Here is a 23483-nt window from a genome sequence, read left to right as displayed (position 1 = left end):
ATCCTTCATTAGGCCACATTAGTGTGTCGGTTAACCACACACGCTCCACTAACAGACCAATAAGGTGCAATGTGCAATTTCATGGGTTCGCATCAAATTCACATTTTTCCTAAAGTAACTAAGATTGGGAATTTATAAAGTGTTTAGTTACTTTGTATTTCATTATACTTTTAATGAGGATTTAAGTGTCCTATCAAACCCGTTCGGCTAACGATCCTCCACTGGTCAAGGGTGCGGTGGGTAAGAGTGTATACCCAATGGCGGTCATTTTACAGGCCACTTCCTTAAACACCCCTTATAGACCAACTTCGTGAATGAGGCCTACTAACGGTAATACTGACTTTTAACTTATACATATATAATTATTAGGCTTTTAATTTTATATAGTATAAGGGTGTATTTTACACATTTAAAATACTAGGTGGTTTAATCTATTAATAAATTAAACTTTTAATTTAATTAACTTTAAACCCTATGATTATGGATTTATTAACTTTCTCTTTTAATTAAACATTTAATCAATTTAATAAAGTCCATAAGAGTGTAATTTGAACTATTCAAAGGAAACATCAAGGTTCTAAATACAAAATTCAAAATTAAAACTATTTAATTAATTTTTTAAGTTATGAACCCAATAGTTGCACCTTTTCAAATTAGTAGGTTTTTAGAATTCAATGTTTCATAAATGAGACTTTTCAATTTCCAAAACTTGAGGGTAAGTTTTGTAACTCTTGAAAACCTTTTGATTCCAAACTTAATGACAAGTTTTGTAACTCCTTTAAAAAAAAACTTTTTGAGTTTCAAAACTTGATGGCAAGTTTTGTAACTCCTTTAAAATATTTAGATCAAATTTTAACCTAATAAAATAATCATAATTTTATCTTTTTACCAATTTGACCTAATGCAACTCCTATAGCAAGATAACTTCAAATCAAAGAATTACAAACAATTAGATTATCGTATAAACTAGTAATTATCTCAAGATTTGAGAATTTATCTTTTAATTGGATGAGGTTAATCACTACCATATCAAAAAAAAGATTTTATGATATAAAACAGTTCATGGTAATGATCCTAATCCAATTCTGGCAAAAAAAACCCGAAAAACTGCAACCACCCTATCCAACTCGTCAAGTCAGATACTAGACTCGTCGAGTTGGCTTGATTTGTGCTTGACTCGTCGAGTCAGATCATAGGACTCGTCGAGTCCACTGTCCAGAGAGCAGTTTTTCAATTTTTTCAGCTTTAAACAAATAACCAATGCATCTATATAACAGAAAACAACCCATGGCTCTAATACCACTGTTGGGTTTTATGTACTCTAACATCCCTATGGTACACATACAACCCTAATGCTTTGGATCTAAGTTTTCTCTAGTTATACATGCAACAAAAATATATCTAAAGCATGAAACCTATAACTAGCATACAACTTGATATTTGAAACATAAAACAAGTTAGACAATTACCTCTTTATTGTAGCTTGTAGAGTTTTTGGCATTTCAAGAGCTTAGTGCCTTAAATGTTGCACCTCTAATTGAATCACAACACACCATGAACAAATGGAGGACTTTGAGAGAGAGGTTAGACACACCAAAAACGACTATACTCTTCATGGAATACACAAAGTACCGATTTTAGGGTTTAGGGAATACATATATAGTGTAGAATTCCAAGAGTCATATGTAAACCCTAATTCTTACACTTAAGCTTATGATCCAATAACTCATATGGACTAACTCTTCATGGACTCTCACATAAACTTAGTCCATCATGGATCAATAACCCAAACCATATGTATCACTGATTAACATAATCTTAGTCCCCGTTAATTTAATTTAATTACCCAAACCATATGGACTCTCACATAAACTTAGTCCCCGTTAATTTAATTAGTCTCTTTTGATCATTAAATTAATTCCAAATTAATTCTTGATTAATACTAATTAAATAATATGATTTCTCAATTAATATATTATAATTGTAATATATTAATAAATCACAAATAACCTCTTTCTCAAATATCCATCCTATCAAATTGCTCTGGTGAATGCAACCTAAAAGGACCATGCTACTCTCGGGTCAAATACATATCAATTATAGTTATGGACTTAGACACCTAATCCAACATTAAGGTCTTTAAATAGGGTGCAAACCCTAAAATTAGGGTTTCACTTTGGAAGTCCTACTTGTCGAGTCGAGGCTCCTCAACTCATCGTGTAGACTTCAAGTCCCGCGTCCAAACTTCTCCCTTTCCTACTCGACGAGTTTGGGGCCTCCAACTCGTCGAGTACCTTTGCAAAAATGAACAATTCTTATTTAAAATACATACCAGGAACCGGGCGTTACATTTGGTTCTAAATTCTTTTGTTTAGCGATTATTTTTCAGTATAATAGGTAAATATGAAAATGGGCTGATCTTCCTTAATTATTTTCTGTCATTGTTGGTTTCTTTCATTGACACATTTCATCTGAAGTGATTAAAGTCATATATCGACCTTGTTGATTCTTATTTATTGTATGACTTAATCATTAACATAATTTCATGGATATAAGTATATCGATTTTTAAAAGGTCTTACTCTTGCACTTGCTATGGATAGCATCTTGGGTAAGGATGACTTTTAGATGTTTATATGGATGGTGACATAATGATTGAAAAGTCACATAATTATGACAATATAGATGATGATAAAATGGTTGAAGTAGCAACTTACACACTAGACCAACTCTTACCAACATAAATGGAAGCATATGGGAAGGAAGTGTAGGTACATGTGCACCTTACATCCAAGAAATTAAGAAAAATGTATGAAAGAGTTATAAAGATAAATATGATAAAATGTATGTAAGAGGATCTAGTTAGTTTGAACTGAATGTGTTGTGGTCTACAAGCATTTTCCATTATAGACACATTTCGTAACACCTAGGGAAGTATATGTTTGTTTTGTTCTATGTAAATCATAGGAATAAATATTATACTAATTTGTGGTTCCCAAATAGAATTGAACTTGATGCTTTTGGAATAAAATTCTTGGAAATAAAAAACTAGAATTAAATTGTTGTTATAGTTACTTCTGAACTATCATTGTACTTTCATGAATAACATTGAACTTTTAAAAAAATCATAGGGATAACACTGTACTTGAAACTTCTGTTGGGAGTTCGATTTCTATCATGGAAGTCGATTAGGGCACAAAACTACATAGAGGGATGAAAATGGTAATATATATATATATATATATATATATATATATATATATATATATATATATATATATATATATATATATATATAGAGAGAGAGAGAGAGAGAGAACACCAATATAAGTTAAATATTTTTTTTTGGGGAAAATGAATTAAGAGGATAATCAATTGTTGATTTTGTTCATATTAAGTATTTGTACATCATATACCATCCAACTTGTTATACACGTTCACCATTTAACTTTACGACATGCTACTGTAGGTAAAATGGTAATATGTGAACAACTTCAACAAATTGGATGATATATAGTCTACAAAAATAAAAAGACTAAATGTGAAGAAAAAAGTACCTCCCCACCACCTCTTCCACCACCGCCACCACCACCTCCACCACCACCATCGCCTTCACCACCTACCGCCACCACCTCCTCCACCTCTACTGACCGCCACCATCATCATTACTGCTACCTGTTGGATCTATATGCTCAAAAATCATTATTGAATGATATTTCTAATAACATATGATCGTATATGGTCACACCTTAATCAAGCTGGCACATATTAAATATTTATTATTATATGATTACTAATAAATAAAATAAAGTCTTGTATTTAATTAGAGAGTAATTATTTCTTTAATAAAATAATAATTCAAGAGAGTGAAACTAATTATTATATCATATGGTATGATTTAATAAGTCATTTACAAGTTTTCGGCCACTTTGGTTACCACCTAACTTTATAATTACATGGACTAAACTAGTTGTTTAAATAAGTCAAACTCTTTCTCTCTTTTCTCTCACTAAAATTGTGATTTTCAAAGGGAATGATAGGTTGCTTTCCAATCTCCCTCTTACACATACATTGCTTGCAAGATATCTCTACTTTACATTAAATGGAAGTATGGTGAAAGACCCACACTTTCATATTTAACATTTGTTACTCCAAAACATGCTACTTGCATATTCATAAAAACAATATTTTACATTGATAAGTTGTTTACATAAGACTAGATACAAACCGACTATCACAATTTTTTTATATGTTACATAACTTCCCAGGATACTATAAGTTATACATACTTGAGTACAAAATACAATAGTTTCAAACTATTCAAAATCTTCCAACAGTATACGATTATACTGGTTACTTATCTTCTGCAATTTGTTAAACATTGAGAGGGGTAAGCGGTGACGCTTAGTGAGTTCAACAATAGATACAATATAACGTTATGCCATATATATACTTCAATATGGCAAAAGCAAAGAGGAACAAGAAACAACAAAGGCATATGTGAATCATGTGACAAACTTTCCATATCAATCAATGATTCGATTCAAAGATATATGATCAATGAGACATGACAATTTCTGTACTTGATATACATCAATAAAGCTTCGGCCCAAATGGCACAGAAGACATACACTTTCTGATTTAACATCTTGGTAGATTTCAGGCTTATAGCCCTGTCTAACCATTTGCCAATACCATAGAATAGAAGTCATTCTCTTACGGAGACTTGCTCTACATGGCCAGAGACTACGTACCAGTACCAATATGAATCTAAGTCCTTTCACTGATCACATGGTCAAATGTATAACTTTGCTATCATAAATAGCGGAAATAATAACAACTGAAAAGCACATAGTACATATAACACATAACATACAATTTTTCCTATATGTTGAACTCACCGTGAAATAACCGGGGGTTAAAATAGTAATTTGGGCAGCACTTCGTTACTATAATTGACTTTCTTCAATGAAAACCAGGAATTTTCTTGAAAACCGGGCCCTACGAGGCTTGGGCTTCAAACCGAAAAGATAATTTCCCGGGCTCTTCGGGAACTTCAGGGCGTGTTTCGGGCGTTGGAAATAATCCCGGGGCTTCGGGGGAAGTTGAAATAGTAGAAATATGAGTTTAGGGGTGAAAAAGGGGCATTTTCTAACATTTACCCGGGAGGTCTCGCACCCCTTATATAGGTGCGAGCCTCGGATCCGAAGCAAGAGGGAGGAGCCAGGTAGCAGCGAAGCTTGGACACGCGACAGCAGCAGCGAGGTTCGGACGCGAGGGGCAGCTGGCGCGCTTCAGACTTGAAACATAGGTGGAACGCGTCGGAAGACTATTGGACCTCGCATCGCTTGGTTCTCCGGCTCGGACACGCGTCTGCATGCGAGAAGGGCGACGTGGCCGAAGCTGTGCCATGCGATTCTTGTCGGTTTTAGTGATTTTCTCGAATTTTGTGCCCCGAACTTCTAAAATCCACAACTTTCGCATACGAGCTCCGTTTTTGACGTTTTTTATATGCACGCGTAAGTAAAGTTATGCTCTACAACTTTCGTTTAGACTTCGTCGGCTAATTTTGACTTTATTTTTAATATTATTATTTTTAACAGACCGGGACAGGAAAATCCGTTAAAAATTCATAACTTCTTCATTCGACGTCCGTTTTCGTCAGTCTTTTTACCGTTGTACTACTAATGATGAGACCTTCGATTCTCGTTTAGGTTGTGTTGGCTAAAAATCATTCGATCTAAAATTCGAGTTTTAGTTGTCTACTGCTAAGCTGAAACTTAGAAAAATCATAACTTCCTCATACGAAGTCAGATTTTGGCGTTCTTTTTATCATAATTATTTGTTTAACAAATACTACGACTTTAGTTTAGATTACTAAGGTTAAAAAGTAGTTTATCAAAAAGTCACTTTTTACGTCATTCGGTGCCGTGCCGGTTTTGTCGCGGATCTTCGATTGGTCATAACTTCTTCGTTATAACTCGGATTTCGATGAGGTTTTCGCCTAAATGCTTCTAATGAAATTATCTACAACTTTGAATAATAAAATTTTACTTATTTCAAATTTTATATTTTTTTTTAAATTTCGATATTTTAACTTTTAGTTGGAATCTCATAAGACTTCCAATATTTTCCGAGTGATTATAAACATAGTTTTACTTCATTTTTAGTAAAAACTATCTTTTAGAACTCAATACTCAATATCACATAATATTTCATAATATTATTTACTTTTAACACGATTTCAAAACGTGTATGTTACATATGAGCTAAAGATCTTACATGCGAGTATACAAAGTGTGAGTAATGCTTGCATTTTCACCGCTTGTTCTTTTTAGAAAAGTATAAAATCCATAAGTTTCTCTCTACTTTCCCTTCCCCCCCCCCCATCTTTTGAAGTTAGTGAAGAGTGTTACTTGTGTAGAAGTGTTTATCCTTTAGTGCTTAATTGTCAAGCACTTAAAGGCTTAAGAAGTCATAAATACAAAAGGGGATTAGCATTCCAAAGTGTCTTACTCTTGATGGTGGATGCATATAGAGAAGTTTAAGCTTCTTGTTCTTGTGCTATCTTCATCAACTCCCCAATTCCAAATGGAATCAAAGGCTCAAAAGGTTATCTTCTTAACATCCTTGTGTTGTTATAATCTTTATATTTCATGTAACTGGATACTCTTGGCGATTTTGTTAAATTGTCTAAAATGAACTAGTTATTTAAAAAGTCTTTCGTTTATATATATATATATATATATATATATATATATATATATATATATATATATATATATATATATATATATATATATCATTTTTGGATTCACAAAAACCATCACCACCACCTCTATCACTGCCTCCACGATGGTGGAGGTGACGGAGGCGAAGGTGGAGGCGGTGATGATGGTGCAGGTAGTAGTTGAGGTGACAGTGATGGTGACAAAGGCGGAGGTAGTGGCGATGACGGTAGTTTATGTAGTGGTAGTGGCGGCAACAGAGGTACAGACAATAGAGGTGGCGGTGACGATAGCGGATATATAGATAACAGAGGTGGCGATGACGATGACGATGACGGTTGTGGTGTTCAAGGTGTTGGGGGAAGTCTTTTTTATTCATATTTAGTCATTTTCTTTTTATCTACCCTTTTACCTAAAGGTAGCAAGTCTCAAAGATTATATACAGATTCAATAAGTTGGATAGCATACGGTATAGTAAACAAAATCAACAATTCATTATCTCTTAGTCATTTTTTTAAAGACAAAACTGCAAATTTGGTAGTTGCGGTTTTCAAAAAACTGTGGATAAGGTCCAAAAAGTTTCGGACTTGCATGGAAGGTCCAAAATCAAGATTTTTCTTTGGTTTTGGTCCTAAAAAACTTGAAAGGACAAGTATGCCCTTATTTATTTGTTTTTACAATTTTTTTTACATTTTATTAACATTTTCATAATAATAAAAAAGAAAATTGGTAAAACTCTTTATCTCTCTTAAGTCTCTCTCTCTCTCTCACACACACACACACACACAAGCTGACAAACCCAGAAGGCTAGAACATTCTCCGGTGTATTTCATCCTCCAGTTTATCTCATGGACGACCCCTCCCTTTCTCTTCAAACCCTACAAACATAATTCACACACATAAACACTAGTTTTTGGGTTTTTCTAGATTTGTGATTGTATACAAAACCCAACTTCAAATTTCAATTAGAAACTCGAATTTCGTAAGCATACACACTAGTTTCGTGCTTCATCGTTTGGGTTTCTCAATCAAGTTTGCATCCGATCTTAACTTAATTTATCCCACACTCATCAGCAAAAGAACGACGAAACATCATCTACAAAAAAATTATTTATTTGAATCTCGCGATTACAACAATTACAGGGGATCTGATGGCGATTTGCGATTGCAAGACTTGATGGCGATTTGCAATTGCAGGATCTGGTTTTATTTCAACATCATAGATGAGGTTGAGAGAGGGTCAATGGTGGTTGCGTTAGAGTTATTGACGGAGAGATCGTGGAGATGGAGTGTCCAATCAGAACCGCAAACCTTGTGAAGGATCAGTCGAAGTAATCATGATCGTTGAGTGGTTTCGAGACATCGATTGGGATGAAATCAATGCTTCAACCCCTTACCAGATCGGAACGACACAACCACCAAGTTTCTTAGGGTTTGTAAACCTAAACCCATATCTTTGATTGTGTGTGTGTGTTGAACCAAGTTGTAGCCATGCGGAACGAATCAATTCCTCGTCATTGAGATGTGATTCCATCAAGGCTTAATTTGTAATGGCGTTAGGAGTAAGAATTGATTAAAATGTTGCATGTTCTTGAATTTTTACGTGTTCATCGATGATTGAGGGTTGGGTTGGTTTTGCCAGTTAAATTCTCAAAGTGTGTGTATTTGATTTTTTGGTCAATGAAATATGTCGTTTGTAATTTCAGTGTGTGTATGTATGTGTTTTTGTTTCATATGAAGAAGACGACATAGAGATGATATATATATATATATATATATATATATATATATATATATATATATATATATAGAGAGAGAGAGAGAGAGAGAGAAAGAGAGAGAGATAGATAGATAGAGAGAGATGAGAGAAAGGGAAAGGTAGGAGGGTACGAGTGGGGTGGGTGGGCCCATTTTTTATTTTTATTTTTAATTAATAAACTATTAAAAGAAATATAAAAAAATGCAAAAAAGAAATTTAAAGGGGATGATTGTCTTTTCAAGTTCTCTAGGGACTAAAAACCCAGAAAAACCTTGATTTTGGACCTTCTGTGAAAATAGAAAATTTTTTGGACTCCATCCAAAGTTTTTTATATACCACATGGAACAATCTTGCAGTTTTGTCTTTTTTTAAATTAAAAGGTATTTCTTGAATATTTTTGAAAGTTGTTTACTCTTTATTGACATTAACCCCTATTTAATAACATGATTTTGAAAAGAACGATTGCAGGCAAAACTCCTTTGCCGAGTTCTTCGGAAATGGGAGAGTACAAATAGGAAGACGCAGAGAATTTCGTCTGAAGATTCGCCGGAATTTAATCGGAGAGAACGAAATGGAGAAGGCGATGGCGTTGGCTCAGCAGCAACAACGACAACAAATGCAAAAACAGGTGTTGCTACAACAACAACAGCAGCAACATCATCATCATCAACAACAGTTCCTTCTATTGCAACAAATCCAACAACAGCAGCAGGCCATTTCTCGCTTTCCTTCTAACATCGATTCCCATCTCCGGTCACCGTTGCATCCGATAAAAAATCAGCAACATCCACAAAACCCTAACCCTAATCACCTACAAAACCCTAACGCTTCAGTTTTACAACCCAATCGGTCACAAGGTCTTCCTCATACATCTCCTGCGCACCAGTCTGAATTGCAGATGGCATATCAGGACGCTTGGCGTGTCTGTCATCCCGATTTCAAACGCCCTTTCTCTTCCTTAGAAGACGCTTGTGAAAGGTCTGTTTAGTACACATAAGTGCTCCTTTTTCATGAATGCATCTTCGTTATAATCCATAATTTTATCCATTCTGAACGCAAATATTCTGCACAAAGTGCGAGTTAATTTTTTTAATATAGTTTCCTTCGATCTGAGATCTCTGGGGACGAACACTTAAGTTACCTAGATCATATTAATACCATCAGATCTTCAGTTTGTTCATCTTATTCATGAGCATTTGATCCACTAAAAATTTAATTTACAAATTGTTTGTCAATTATATCTTATTAATGTTTCTCATTGATTTATCTCCAGGCTGCTACCTTACCATGTGGTTGCAGACTATGAAGCCGAGGAAGATGACAGAATCCTTGATTCTGATTCCACAGGCCAAGCATTATCTCGGTCACAGCAATGGGATCAAAACATTGCTAACAAAGTATCTGAATTCACTGCAACCTTTGAGAAACAAGTTTTAGCCTTCAATATCATCTCCCGAAAACGAGCCATGGGGGAATTCAGATCAGAAGAAAGATTATTGGTTGAACAGATGCTCCTTCAGGAAGAACGTCGAGCATTGTTTGAAGCAAGGGCAGAAATGGAAACACGAGGGCGAGAAGCTCATGCGGCTAGTCTGCGCATGGCGGTTATTGCCCAAGCAGAACAGGCTCGAGCTGAGATGATGGCTAGGGCTCCAATTAGGGCTAATGCATTGGGAATGGGGGCTCATGAAATGGATCAAGAAGTTAATCATGATGAGATGATGAATGGATGGGGGGAGAATATACAGCGAGATGAAAGAGAACCTTCTGAGGATTTTTTGAACGATGAAGAACGAGAGAATGGAGATATTGGTATGCAGAGTGATTGGCGTGAAGGGGGTGAATTTGATTTGAACATAAGGTAATCGTTGAAACATAATTCTAGTTATAGTTCAACTTTTTTTTTTTTTTTTCACCTAAAGTCGAAACCAAACCCACAAAATTTTGGTTTCTAACCCCTAAATAACAGTTTGCTTGGGTTTTAGCTTTATTCTTTTGGTTAATTTTTTTCTTCCCATTTGTGGTTTTGAATTGTGTAAAGAGATGAAGATATCGATCGAATGGACAGATGTGTAGAAGTGAAAATCCATGACAAAGATATTTGATGAATTTGCAATGCATAATAGCAAAGAGAAATCAAATATCCTCCCACATTTTCTTCTTAACAATAGTATTTATTAGGCTACCCGGAGTGGATAGTAGAAAGACGCGTGGGAGCTGACGTGTCAGCCCCCTTCACGCGTGAACACCGCCCCACCTTCTGGTGGGTTGTTTGTTCCGTGGAGCTGGAGACGGACGAAGACGCTTGATTTGATTGGGGGAAAGCTTTTTGATCGTTGAAGTTTTGACCGTTTGTAAAAAAAAAAAATTAATTAATTAATTTATTAATTAATTAATTACTTACAATCCTTTCTCTATATATATCAACATTTTTTCTCATTTCAAACACACCACACACTTTGAACACAAACATATACACACATCAAAAAAATACACTTTCCTCCATGGATCCAAACCAAAATAACTCACCCACCCCGAACACCCCAAACACTCCAAATGATCCGTTAGCGAATATTGGCTATATGCAATTGTTATCTTCCCCCGTTCAACAACAACCTCTATTCACCAATCTTTCATATCACCCACACTACTACCAACAACAACCACCACCACAATTTGTTTAATCCCAATTTCAACCCTTTCAACAACAACCTGCTCCGCGATTTCAGCCCCAAACTTCCCAACGTCAACAAAATTCACAACCATCTGAAGTTCCATTATCTGAATCTCAACCCGTAAACCTCGACATTGAAGATGACGACGAACGGGTTCAAGAAACACAACCAAGTCGTAGAAGGCAAAAAAAAATCAAAGGATTCAACAAAAAAGAAAAATACCCAATGGACCGAGGAGGAGGAGACAGCTTTAGCTAAAGCTTGGATTGCCATATCACAAGACGGGGGTGTAGGCAACGCGCAATCGGGACAGAGCTTTTGGAATCGTGTTTTAGACCACTTCCACGCGTTATTAGAAAGGCAAACGAGTCGGACATATGACTCGGTCAATGCTAAATGGCGTGACCTTAGAGCGACGTGTACCAAATTTAACGGCGTATTTGACAATCTAAAAAATATGCATCGAAGTGGTAGCAACGATTTCAACATTTTATCAACGGCGTTGCACCAATACAAAATTACCAACAATGGTAAACCTTTTGGCAACCAAAAAGCGTGGGAAGTTTGTCGCAATGGCCCAAAATGGGTCCTTTATCCAGAAATGGCGCATTCGGGATCTACTACCGGTTCCAACAAAAGGCCGAGAACGTCGGAGTCGGACATCGGTGCTAACCTCGACCTCAATGATGAGTTCGACGCCACCGAGGGGGAGGGTCCATCGGACGTCCATCTTCGTCAACCACCAGGAAGGGACAAAGCGAGAAAGGGGCTTCGTCTAGCGGAAAATCAACCAACGAGGACGTACTAGCGGAGAAAATCGAAAAAACTCTACATTTTTTAGAAAAAAATTTTGATTCAACGGAGGAACAACGCCGGCGACAATTGGCACTCACCAATCTTCAAATCGTAAACACAGTGCCGCAACCAAATCTGGACCCGGAAAATTTAAGGGTGTTTTTGAAAATTCAACAAGAAGTTCTCGACCAATATCGCAACTAGATTTGATGTTTTTTAGTAATTTAGGTTTAATTTCCTAAGTTATTTTTATGTTTTTTTAGTATTTTAGTTTTAATTTTCTATGTGTTTTTATATTTTTCTAGTTTAGGTTTAATATTCTATGTTTTAAATTATGTAATGTGGTTTTAATTACTATAAAATATTTTATTATATTTTAAATTATGTTTTTATCTAATTTAGTCATAAAAGATAAAAAAAAGTTATGTATTTTATAAAATATGTTATTTATTTAATATAATGTTAAAAAAATAAATAAATAAATAAAAAATAAATAAAAAAGTAAATGTTGTTAGTGGTGACCATCTCCTATGTGGAGTGGGTTGGTGGTGAAGGTGACGTGGTGCAGATGTGGCACCACTTTTCTGGTGAGTTGGTGGTAACCACTCTACATAGCCTTAGATCAAGACAAGTATCAAAATTAAGAGAGAGAATTAGTGGATTCCACATGTCAATATTTGATATTAAGTAGGAAGATAAGTATGAACAAATGGTAGGAGGATATTTAATTTTTCAATAGCAAAATGTAGTTGGAATGCAAGTGAACAACCTCACATATTGGTGAGGACAAATTTTGATATTCGGGATAATCTTCAAAATGACCATGTTTATATCTTTTATAGAATATGGGATTATCCCTAAAATCAACATTTGTCTTCACCAATGACAGTATTCTTCTTATACCATATCTAAGGTGTTGTTTGTTTTTTTATAAAAAACCTCTTCAGACCTCAATGTGCGGCGGCACGGCGCCGCACACGCGCAACACTTTTCATCTCGTAGTTGTTTGTTTTTTAGAAGTCCTCGGAGTAAAAAACCTTTGTGCATGTTGTGCATCTTCTGTTTGCGGCAACACTTGTATTGCCTCTTCCAACATTTTTTTTTTCTTGCTGAAATCTTGATTATATGTAGTTGAAATATTGTTGAATTCTTGTTTCACCTTTTTTTTTCGTTTTTTTTTTATTCTTGCTAAATGATTTTTTTTCGTTTTTTCTATATTGAATAATAATAATTTCCTGTTGAAATATCATAAATTCTTGCTGAAATGTCATACACTGTTAAATTTTCGGTATTAAAAAACTATTTTCGTTATATAAAATCAGTTTATTTTATATTTTTAATATATGCAGCAACATGCAAATGTTAAAAAACAAACACGTTTCTTATTACAGTCTGCAACCATTTGGTCCACCTCTTCTGCTGCAGATGATTGCATTGCAGAGGATTGCAGATGTGGTTTCTTATTACAGTCTGCAACCATTTGGTCCACCTCTTTTGATGCAGATGATTGCATTGCAGAGGATTGCAGAGGTGGTCCGTAGACTTCATTAATTTTTGCTTTAAAAAAACAAATAGCACCTAAGTTTCTCATGATGAGGTTCACTTGCATTCCAACTATTTCATTTTGCTAATGAAAAATTAAATATCCTCATGTCATTTGTTCTTACTTATCTTCCTATTCCTATCAAATATTGACTTGTGCAATCCATAAATTCTCTCTTAATTTTGATACTTGTCTTGATCAAATATTGACATGTGGAATCCATTCATTCTCATAAAATCACAAAACCCAATGTTGGGTGCAATGTTCTAGAATTTGTCATTTTTGAAATCTCCATTATGATTTTAGTACTTGATTTTTTCTTACAAAAAACATGTTCGGAAATTATTTTTTCTAGACTAAATCTGAATTTCATATTCCAGTATTATTTTCAAACCATTTCCATCAAAAATGTGTTTTAAGTTTTAAATTTGATAAAAAACAAATTTCGTTTTGTCCCTCCCTCCCCCACCCCCCCCCCCCCCCATATTGACTTGTGCAATCCATAAATTCTCTCTTAATTTTGATACTTGTCCTGATCAAATATTGACATGTGGAATCCATTCATTCTCATAAAATCACAAAACCCTATGTTGGGTGCAATGTTCTAGAATTTGTCATTTTTGAAATCTCCATTATGATTTTAGTACTTGATTTTTTCTTACAAAAAACATGTTCGGAAATTATTTTTTCTAGACTAAATCTGAATTTCATATTCCAGTATTATTTTCAAACCGTTTCCATCAAAAATGTGTTTTAAGTTTTAAATTTGATAAAAAACAAATTTCGTTTTGTCCCTCCCCCCCCCCCCCCCCCCCCCCTTTTAATGGTGTCATTTCTATGAATTTCCTTAAATGTTGTGGAAAGCAATATATCGGTGTTGAAACTTGATATTGGGTGAAACTTGATCTTTATGATTTAGTAGTAATAGAGACTTGATGGTCGGTTCTTACATAAGATTTGGCAACACTTTAAATATGGAAGAAAGCCCAAAAGACCAACTTGTAAATCCCCATTGTCAAGTTGCCATCAAAACAAGAAAATATGGCCTAAAACTTGAAGACGGTAGTGATGATAATAAGATCCCTAAAGGTCCATGATATGTTATATACTTCTTGGTTCGATAACAAATGCCAACTCGGGTGGCTCGATAACTAATATTCGTGAGAGTTGTTATCTTCTAGATAACTAATAACCGTGAGAGTTGCTATCTTTCAAGAAGTAGTTATTTATTCCTAGATCGTTAAAGAAATTGTTATTAAACCAATAAATTCTCATAAGAAACCCGTTGTAACATATACCTAGTTGATCCGAGTTCTACTATGTACAATTTATTTCGAGAACTATTTTTTTTTAATAAATTATCTATAATATGTTGTTTATTATTTCATATAAGTTAAAGACTTTGCTATAAATATGATGTCTATATTACATAATAACATACCAATTACATATAGCCAACATATATATTATTTAATTTTATCGGCTAATAAATTTATTTAAATACAAACTTAAGTTACATACTATATATATATATATATATATATATATATATATATATATATATATATATATATATATATATATCCTAAGATAGGTTCAAATAAGAATAATTATAAAATATTATTAGATTTGAGAACCAGAAAACAAATATGGATCGCATAATTTTTTTTTTTAAAAAATTTATATAAAAAATACAATTACATTATCCACCAACTAACAACAATCACAACTCAACCAAAACCATCCACCACCTACCACTATCACGACCACCCATCACCTATCTCCACAACCCACACCCATACCACCACCCACCACTTAAGATTTTTTTTTTCATTATAGATTCAATAATTTTTTTCTCGTGTGTTTAATTACATATAATTTTGTACATTTAATCACATGATTTATGCTGACAAGATTTATTTTTACGTTTCGATTCAATAATTTTTCTCATATTTAATCACATACGATTATGTGGACAATATTTGTTTTCAAGTTCCTGATTCAATATTTATTCTTGTGTATTTAATCACATGTAATTATATGTATTTTAACACAAATGATTTATGTGGACAACATTCGTTTTTGCGTTCTTGATTCAATAGTTTTTCTCGTATATTTAATCACATATGATTTATATGGGCAATATTCATTTTCACGTTCTCGATTCAGTTATTTTTCTCATGTATTTAATCACATGTGATTATATGCATTTTAATCATATTTAATCAATGTGGACAAATTTCATTTTTGCATTCTCGATTCGATAGTTGTTCTTATGTATTTAATCACATGTTTCTATGTGTATTTAATCACATGTGAGTTATGTGGACAACATTCTTTTTTGCATTCTTGATTCAATACTTGTACCCGTGTATTTTATCACATATTATTATATATATTTAATCACATATGATTTATGTGGATAAGATTTGTTTCGCGTTCTCGATTTAACTGTTGTTTTTGTGTATTTAATCACATGTGATTATGTGTATCCAAACAAATATGATTTATATGAATAAGATTTGTTTTTACGTTCTCGATTCAATAATTTTTCTCATGTATTTAATCACATGTGATTATATGTATTTAATCACAAATGTTTAATGTGAACGCAATTCGTTTTAGCGTTCTCGATTTAATAGTTGTTCTCGTGTATTTTATCACATGTTATTATCTGTATCTAATCACATATGATTTATGTGAACAAGATTCGTTTTCGCGTTCTCGATTCAATAATTGTTCTAATGTATTTAGTCAAATGTGATTATATTTATTTAATCACATATGATTAATGTGGATAAGATTTGTTTTCGTGTATTTGATTACATGTGATTATATACATTAAGCACGTATGATTTATATGGACAAGATTTGTTTTCGTGTTCTCAGTTCAATAGTTGTTATCGTGTGTGACATCCCTATTTTTATGGCAAAATAAGACCGATTTGTTTATGTTTATTAAATCAGAGTATCATTTTAAAAAGATTAATTATGCGGAATTTGTCCCACAAACATGATAATGATATTATCAAAGCATTTTCGAAAAAAATGTGTTTTGTTTATATTTTAAAAGTACAAATAAAACACAAATTAAGCTAGTAAAAGTTGATGTAAATCAATATGGAGGGAATGGTTGACATTTGAATTTCATCACTTGAACATTTGGTTGAATAATCATTAGAATCTCAATGTGTAATACTTGCATTCAATATCTAACTTGGCTATAACAAAATAAAATCATAAGTTACCTCAACTCTTCTTAATTATTAAAATGGATAAATAAGCTCATTAAGTCACAAAGTTAATGAAACATGTAATATGTGAAAATCAATTAGCATTAGGTTTTAAGAGTTACCAAATCCAAAAGGTAATAAAAAATGTTTCCATTACCATTACGGAGACGATATTTTATTGATTTATATGAAATGAAAACGAACACTTAAACCAATTGTTTTTTATTAGTTTGAAGATCCATTACTTAATTAAGAAATTCACCAACAAGATTAATATTCATAGATCTAAACTCATGACTAAAGATGTATAAATATGAATGAACTTTTCTAGAAAATATCTTCATATACATTCAAACCCAAGTTCATGACATTCTTCAAAATAACCAAATATTGAAGTAACTACATCCAAGTCAACCAATATCAGTTTAGCCTAACATGGATAAAATAAAAGGAAAAGTGTTTAGAAATATCAAACATTCAAGGACCAAAATGAGATGAAATTGATGTTCATCAAGCCTTCAAGAGAGCTTCAAACTCAAGAGAAAATGTCCTTCAAAGACCCGGTCGAAAGTCCAAAAGACCCTTACCAAACTTCCCCAAATAACAGCTAAAACGAAAATCCCGAAAATGCCCATGTTGGGAGTCCATGCGGGCTGCATGGCTAAAATGCAAAAATATTATGCGAGCCGCGTGATAGGTTTGCATGTGATTTTGGGCTTTTCAGCAATTCGGCTCCAACACTTGTCTTTTGGTCCAACTCTTCTCCATCTGATTATAAGCCCGTGATTCTTCTAAATTGCTCCAAATTCGGCCCAATTTATTTCTTTTTAATCATCCAAAGCTCAAATACTTGTTTGATCATTCAAATCTGTAAAACCCAAATGTTGCTTCCATTTTCTTTAAGTCCAAGGCCCATAAGACAAATTTTCATAAATCAAGTAGCTCATACTTTCTATAAGTCTCCATTGACACACTAGCCCATTTTGTACCATCTTCAAAAAGCACAAAGCCCAATGTTCTTCAATCTTTAAGTCTATTTGATTTTCGTATTCCCCCATCATTCTCGTTCCGCATAGTCTTCGAAAAATCTGAAATTAAACACACTGACCAGAAGGTTTCTTGATATAGATAAAAATAAATAATACAAAAATATACATAATGATTAGCTAAAAATGAAATATAATATGTTAAAATAAACTATAAAAAAGTAACTAAAATATATCTATCATGATTTCATTTTTAAATTCAATATTTAATATTTGAAATTTTATATATAAAACCTTTCATGTTTCGCTGTAATATAAATAATAAAATAAAAAATCTATTAGGTCAATATTATTTATTGATAGTTAATTTGGACAAATTTTTTTTAACTTAACAATATTTCTTAAAGAGTATTTCAAATATATCGATGTTATAAAAAATTGATACTAATATTTATTTAGATAAAATTAAAAACAAAGGTTTGGATTATATTAAATAATATCAAAATAAAAATTAGATATGTTTTTTATTGTTTGTTAATTCAGTTAATATTCAAAACATATATAAAACAATGAATTTCAACATATTGTTTATTGTTACTCATGAGTTTAGTGTGTATATATATATATATATATATATATATATATATATATATATATATATATATATATATATATATATATATATATATATATATTTAAATGTTTCTAGCAAATGTTGTGTGCATGTATGCACCAATGAGAATTTAAGTAATAATAAATCATTAAATAAATCATTTAAGAGTATTATAGTAATCTTTGCATATTTAATTATGGTAGATAATTAATATAACAAAATTATAATGACAATTACACATTATTACTATTTTATTAATTAGGGAAAAGAATAATATCCTATAAATTAGCACAAAATACGACCATCTCCTTCTAAACCTAGATCCAATTTTGTTTTCAACGCCGATAACCCTTCTATTTCGTTCATATTTTTTTTCTTATGTAATACCACATGCCGGAGACCAGAGGATTATGCCTTTCTGGACTATGCCTTTCAGAGGAACAAACGATTAGCACAGTAAGTATTTATAAAGTTTCATAGATTTTACTATTTTAGGAATGAATGATATTAATGTTGTAGTTTTGTTGAATTTTATTGGTGTTGTAGGTTTCGAGGCAACCAAGAACTGAGATTGGAATGAATTGGGTCCCAAACATGAGAACAAAGCCATATAAGCTGACACGTATATGTGAGATTACAACCATTCTCACTCTACATGACGTTTAAAGGTATTGCTTTTGGTGAATGGCGACAAGTGGCTTTTTTTTTATCTATATCTATATACTTAAATAATATATATACTTAAGTGGCTTACTGGGACAATCTTGGCACATTCTAAAACATAGACTGTAATTATGACAGAATGTCTTTAAGAATGTATGTGAACAACAAGTATATTTGCTTAACTGGTAATATGTTAGAATAAATTAAAAGTTTTTAATGTCTAACACGTTCTATTAGAATTTATAGTTTAAAGTTGATTATGTTTTCTTTGTGGATATAGATTTTGAAGAGGCTGTCATTGATGTGGAAAAAGAAGAAAACATGGAGAACGAGAGTATTCTAGCAGAATGTATTCTTTCAGAATGGATTAGTGTTTTTGTTAGATTTTGATGTTTTTATTTTTATTTTTTTTAACCATTCTTAGTTTTAATCTTTAAGAATAAATGTAATTCTTAAACCATTATTAATCATTTTTTTTCATAATGAATGTAATAATTATTTAGTCTTATTCTTTACGAATTAATGTAATTATTAATTCTTAAAAAATAAAATATGTATTCTTTAGAAAATGTTATTCTTGATAATATGTTGTATAATTCTTTAAGCATGTTAATTAAAAAAATATATTGAATGAACCATATTCTGCAAGAATAAAATCGAAAATATATTTACTAGTTTATGTTTGAATCTCTGTCATTCTGACAAAATAAAATCGGTTAGTATTAGAAATTATAATAGAATTAAATTTGAATTAATTTAAACAATTCAGATTTAAAAAAAGGAAATTAATTATTTCTTAAAATCCGAAAATTTCCTTTTTTAAAGTAGGTTAATTGACCAAAACACCATTCTGCTGAAATTTGTGTGTTTATACATGTTACCCTATTTTAATATCCTACACCCTCAGATCATGACCATTGATTTTATTCATCCATTGGTTCAGAATTGTGCTTACGGGCACACAATAGATGTAAGAAACAAAATAACCTAGCCCTATATATATATATATATATATATATATATATATATATATATATATATATATATATAATAGAAATTGTTAAGGGGTGTTTGAGATTACTTTTTAAGGTTAAACATCCTTTTTATAAAAGTACCTTTTAATTAGTGACTTTTTCCAAAATAAAAATCTTAAAATATGTTTGTATTTGTTTTTAGGGTAAAAGCCAACTTTTTAGTTAAAAAATCCTAAAAATTACAAAAAAAAACTGGATTTGTGACTTTTGAAAACCCTAAGGGATTGTTTGGTTCACAAAATGTTGTTGAAGGAATTGCATTTGAAATTGGAAAAAGAATCTGTCAGGAATTTGAATCCAATTCCATATCCTGTTTGGTTGGCAGGAAATGGAATTGGAATTAATTCCAGATTTTGTTTGGTTCGTAGGAATTGGAATGGAATCCATGTAAAATGACATAATTTCCCTTTTTGTCTATTTTGCCTAATTTTACTTACTTTTTTAACTTATATGTAAAGATAAATTATGTAAATTATAAAAATAGTGACTAATTTAATTGATTGAATGTTCATGTAAATATAATGTGAAACTCATGCAAATGACTTCATAACTTATAAAATCCTTTAAATACACGTCCCAATAACGTTACAAAAAAACATAACTTAAAAGCTATCACCTTCTTCACTAGATATCCTAATTTTGTTACCAAAAAAAGTTAACGTAAAATATTTCGTTACATCCAAATCGAAGGCACCAAAAACTTTCAAATCTAAAATACCGATCAACATCCAATGCACATCCCAATTGATAATACTATCCTTCCAAAATGTATTTTACCCAAGCTTTTTTATCACCTTCTTCAATTTCCCAAAAATTTTAAACATTAATGGGATCACTTCTTATCTTGGTCAAAGCTTTGGACTTCTCAAGTTGACTTATTGAATTCATCTTTAAAATCTCTGGAGGGATCTTATCACTTAGCTCGTTAATATTCATGTCAAGTTTAATACCTTGACTCAAGTCCTTTGATATTTCTTTAAGACTTTCTATAATTAAACCAACCGCCTTGTTAAACCCCTCGTCGCTTCGATTTTTCCTCTTCTTGGAACGAACACTCGGTGAAGTTTCATCATGTTGCATGACTGTAGTACGACTAACTTCCTCTGAATCTAGAAAATCATCATCTGAATCTTGCGTTTCTTCTTCTAAGTTCACCTCTTGTTCCATCTCCATGAAATCTCTAGCTCTATTTCCTTGAGCTCGGTCTTTTCCAAAAACAATGCAAAGATCTTCATAATAAGGAAATGTCTTGTGTTTCCACCTAGTCACTTCTTTATGTACCTATTTACCAACATTATAATTCATATAAAAAACAAAAAGACAATATATTTTCATGAAGCCGCTTAATTATTAAAATGTACATGTAGGTATGCCTCCTATACCGGATCCTCAGCAGTAACACAATGCTTTTCAGGGTCATAACCAAAACCGCTTGTGTTTGAACCGTTTACCATATCATAGACACATTGCCAATCTTTCTTCATGGTTTTTATCTTAGATTCAATATGTGGCTTACCTAAAAGACTTGAGTTTGGAAGTGATTGTTTCAATGCTTGCTCAAGGTGTTGCAAATAACCGGATTTGAAACTATTATCGACTTTAAACCCTCCAACATTTTTCATATTCACCAACACCTCAACTAACTTTGTTTCTTCATTACTTGTCCATGGCCTATAGTTTCTAATTTGGCTTGTCATACCTATAAACATAACGAACAATAATAGATAAGCAAAACAATATTTTTTTATAAATAGATAAGCAAAATAACAAATTGTCTAATACAACGATAACCAAGAAATACAACAATTTGTCCAACATGAGGATAAGCAACTGATACAACAATTTAATTAGTTGCTCCCCTAGATGTAAACATAGTCTAGGCCAAATTATCTCTAAATATGGTCCATTCATTTGAAGTCCCAATAGAATTAATAGTATCCACATCTTCATATCCAAGATCTTCAATCCCCTCATCCTGATCACACTCGTTGTCCAACGGATCTACTCCCATTTTCTTGTGTTATGAAGTTATGTAGGAGACAAAATGGTATATTCTGATATCATGTACAATAATTATTTTCACATAAGAAAATGAAACCATAACAGAATTTTTGTTCTATTGATTCCAAAAATTGTTATTAGCAACCGTACTTGATACAATACATTAGAAAAATAAGTGTGTATGATCAAGAACTCCATAAATCAGTATTTAAATTATGTCACAACTAGCATTTTAGCTAGGAAATTCTATACTCTTGTAAACATTATCTACTGTAAACTCGTAAACCCTAATTCATGTTGTGCTTGAAATTCAACCCACTTTCATAAAACTTAACTTTTTGGGCCATAATGGGCCTAAAAATGGATTGGTTTACCTTAGTGGGCCTTATTGGGCCATAACAAATCCAAATAACTTTAATAGACTCCAATCCATTCTTGTATGCACATTGGGCCGTGAACCACCTCTAAAAGCCCAATGGGCCGAAAACCTACTTAATGGGCTCATGGTTTCTAACAAAATCAAGCAATGGCCCAAGATAAACTACTTTCTTCCTCCTAAGTCCAAGAATTCGGCCCAACTACAAAAGAAAGGGGGAAGAGTTGACTTTTAATGGTGCCACCTCATAATTACCCATGGGATATCCATGCACCACATCTCATACTTCCATGCACCATCACCTCAAGACTCTCTCCTCTCTCTTCTCTTCTTGTTTCGGCCGAGAGCACCCAACACCCACACAAAATTCATTTTGCAAACACTCACTATTCTCTCAAGAACACCTTTCATTTCTCCATCCAAATTTTCGAGATCTTGGAGCATTTCAAGGAGGTTCTTCCACAAGAATCATCATCTTAGGTAAGATAAATGCTTGGATCTATGATCTAGTCTCTTTATTTCATCAAGAATCTTTCTAAACTCACACAAACTCATGATCATCATCCTAGAGAACTCTAAGTTCGAGATCCACCCAAGAAGGCTTACTAGGACCAAAACTCTTCCATTTCCTTCTTCAAAACCGAACCCACAAACCTAAGGTGAGTTTATACCCCTCTATTTTCGGTTTTCATATGTTTTATGGGGGAGAATGCAAGTAAAATGTGAAGATCTATGTGTATTTGTAAGATATGTGTGTTTTCTTGTGATTTTGTGATATATTTGTGCTAAAAATGAAAGATATTTCGAGATCTATAGTTCAAAAAGGAAAAATATGTGATCTAGTTCATATTTCACTCAACATGTCAAGATAAACTAATATACAAGCTTTAAATTAACATACTACTACATCAAACTCATTTTTGGACTATTTTTGTCAAATAAGTAAAAGTTTGGGAAAAAGTTGTCATTTACGGTTTTTACAAGGTTCAAAATGCCAAAACAGTTAAAATAGAAGTTTCTATGAACATTATGTTTTTCAAAGGACTAAAAATGAAATTTTATGACTTATTGGGCTAAA

The 23483-nt window shown here is 32.5% G+C and overlaps 1 protein-coding gene across 2 annotated transcripts; it reads left to right on the top strand.

Moving 5' to 3' along the window:
* The first annotated feature begins 8948 nt into the window (after positions 1-8948).
* On the top strand, positions 8949-13528 carry LOC145133959 (uncharacterized). Of its 2 annotated transcripts, none has more exons than XM_079068901.1 (3): positions 8949-9464; positions 9760-10347; positions 13348-13528. In XM_079068901.1, exons 1-3 carry the CDS (start codon positions 9058-9060, stop codon positions 13505-13507), a joined length of 1155 nt encoding a protein of 384 aa, XP_078925027.1. In that variant the 5' UTR covers positions 8949-9057; the 3' UTR covers positions 13508-13528. The 2 variants fall into 2 exon arrangements, with proteins under 2 accessions (XP_078925027.1, XP_078925028.1); XM_079068902.1 differs by lacking the exon at positions 13348-13528 and adding an exon at positions 10528-10637.
* The last annotated feature ends 9955 nt before the right edge of the window (positions 13529-23483 follow it).

Source organism: Lactuca virosa, chromosome 8 (assembly GCF_052849685.1).
Source record: "Lactuca virosa cultivar CGN04683 chromosome 8, Lactuca_virosa_CGN04683_v6, whole genome shotgun sequence".
Lineage (NCBI taxonomy): Eukaryota > Viridiplantae > Streptophyta > Magnoliopsida > Asterales > Asteraceae > Lactuca > Lactuca virosa.
The sequence above is the reverse complement of the archived record's forward strand: the minus strand, read 5'-3'. Positions and strand labels throughout refer to the sequence as shown.

Bases quoted from the DNA above. Each gene is read 5' to 3' on its own strand.
- LOC145133959 (XM_079068901.1), top strand. From the start codon at position 9,058: ATGGAGAAGGCGATGGCGTTGGCTCAGCAGCAACAACGACAACAAATG. The intron at 9,465-9,759 runs GTCTGTTTAGTA...ATTTATCTCCAG, and splicing joins TTAGAAGACGCTTGTGAAAG to GCTGCTACCTTACCATGTGG. The intron at 10,348-13,347 runs GTAATCGTTGAA...TTCTTATTACAG, and splicing joins GAATTTGATTTGAACATAAG to TCTGCAACCATTTGGTCCAC.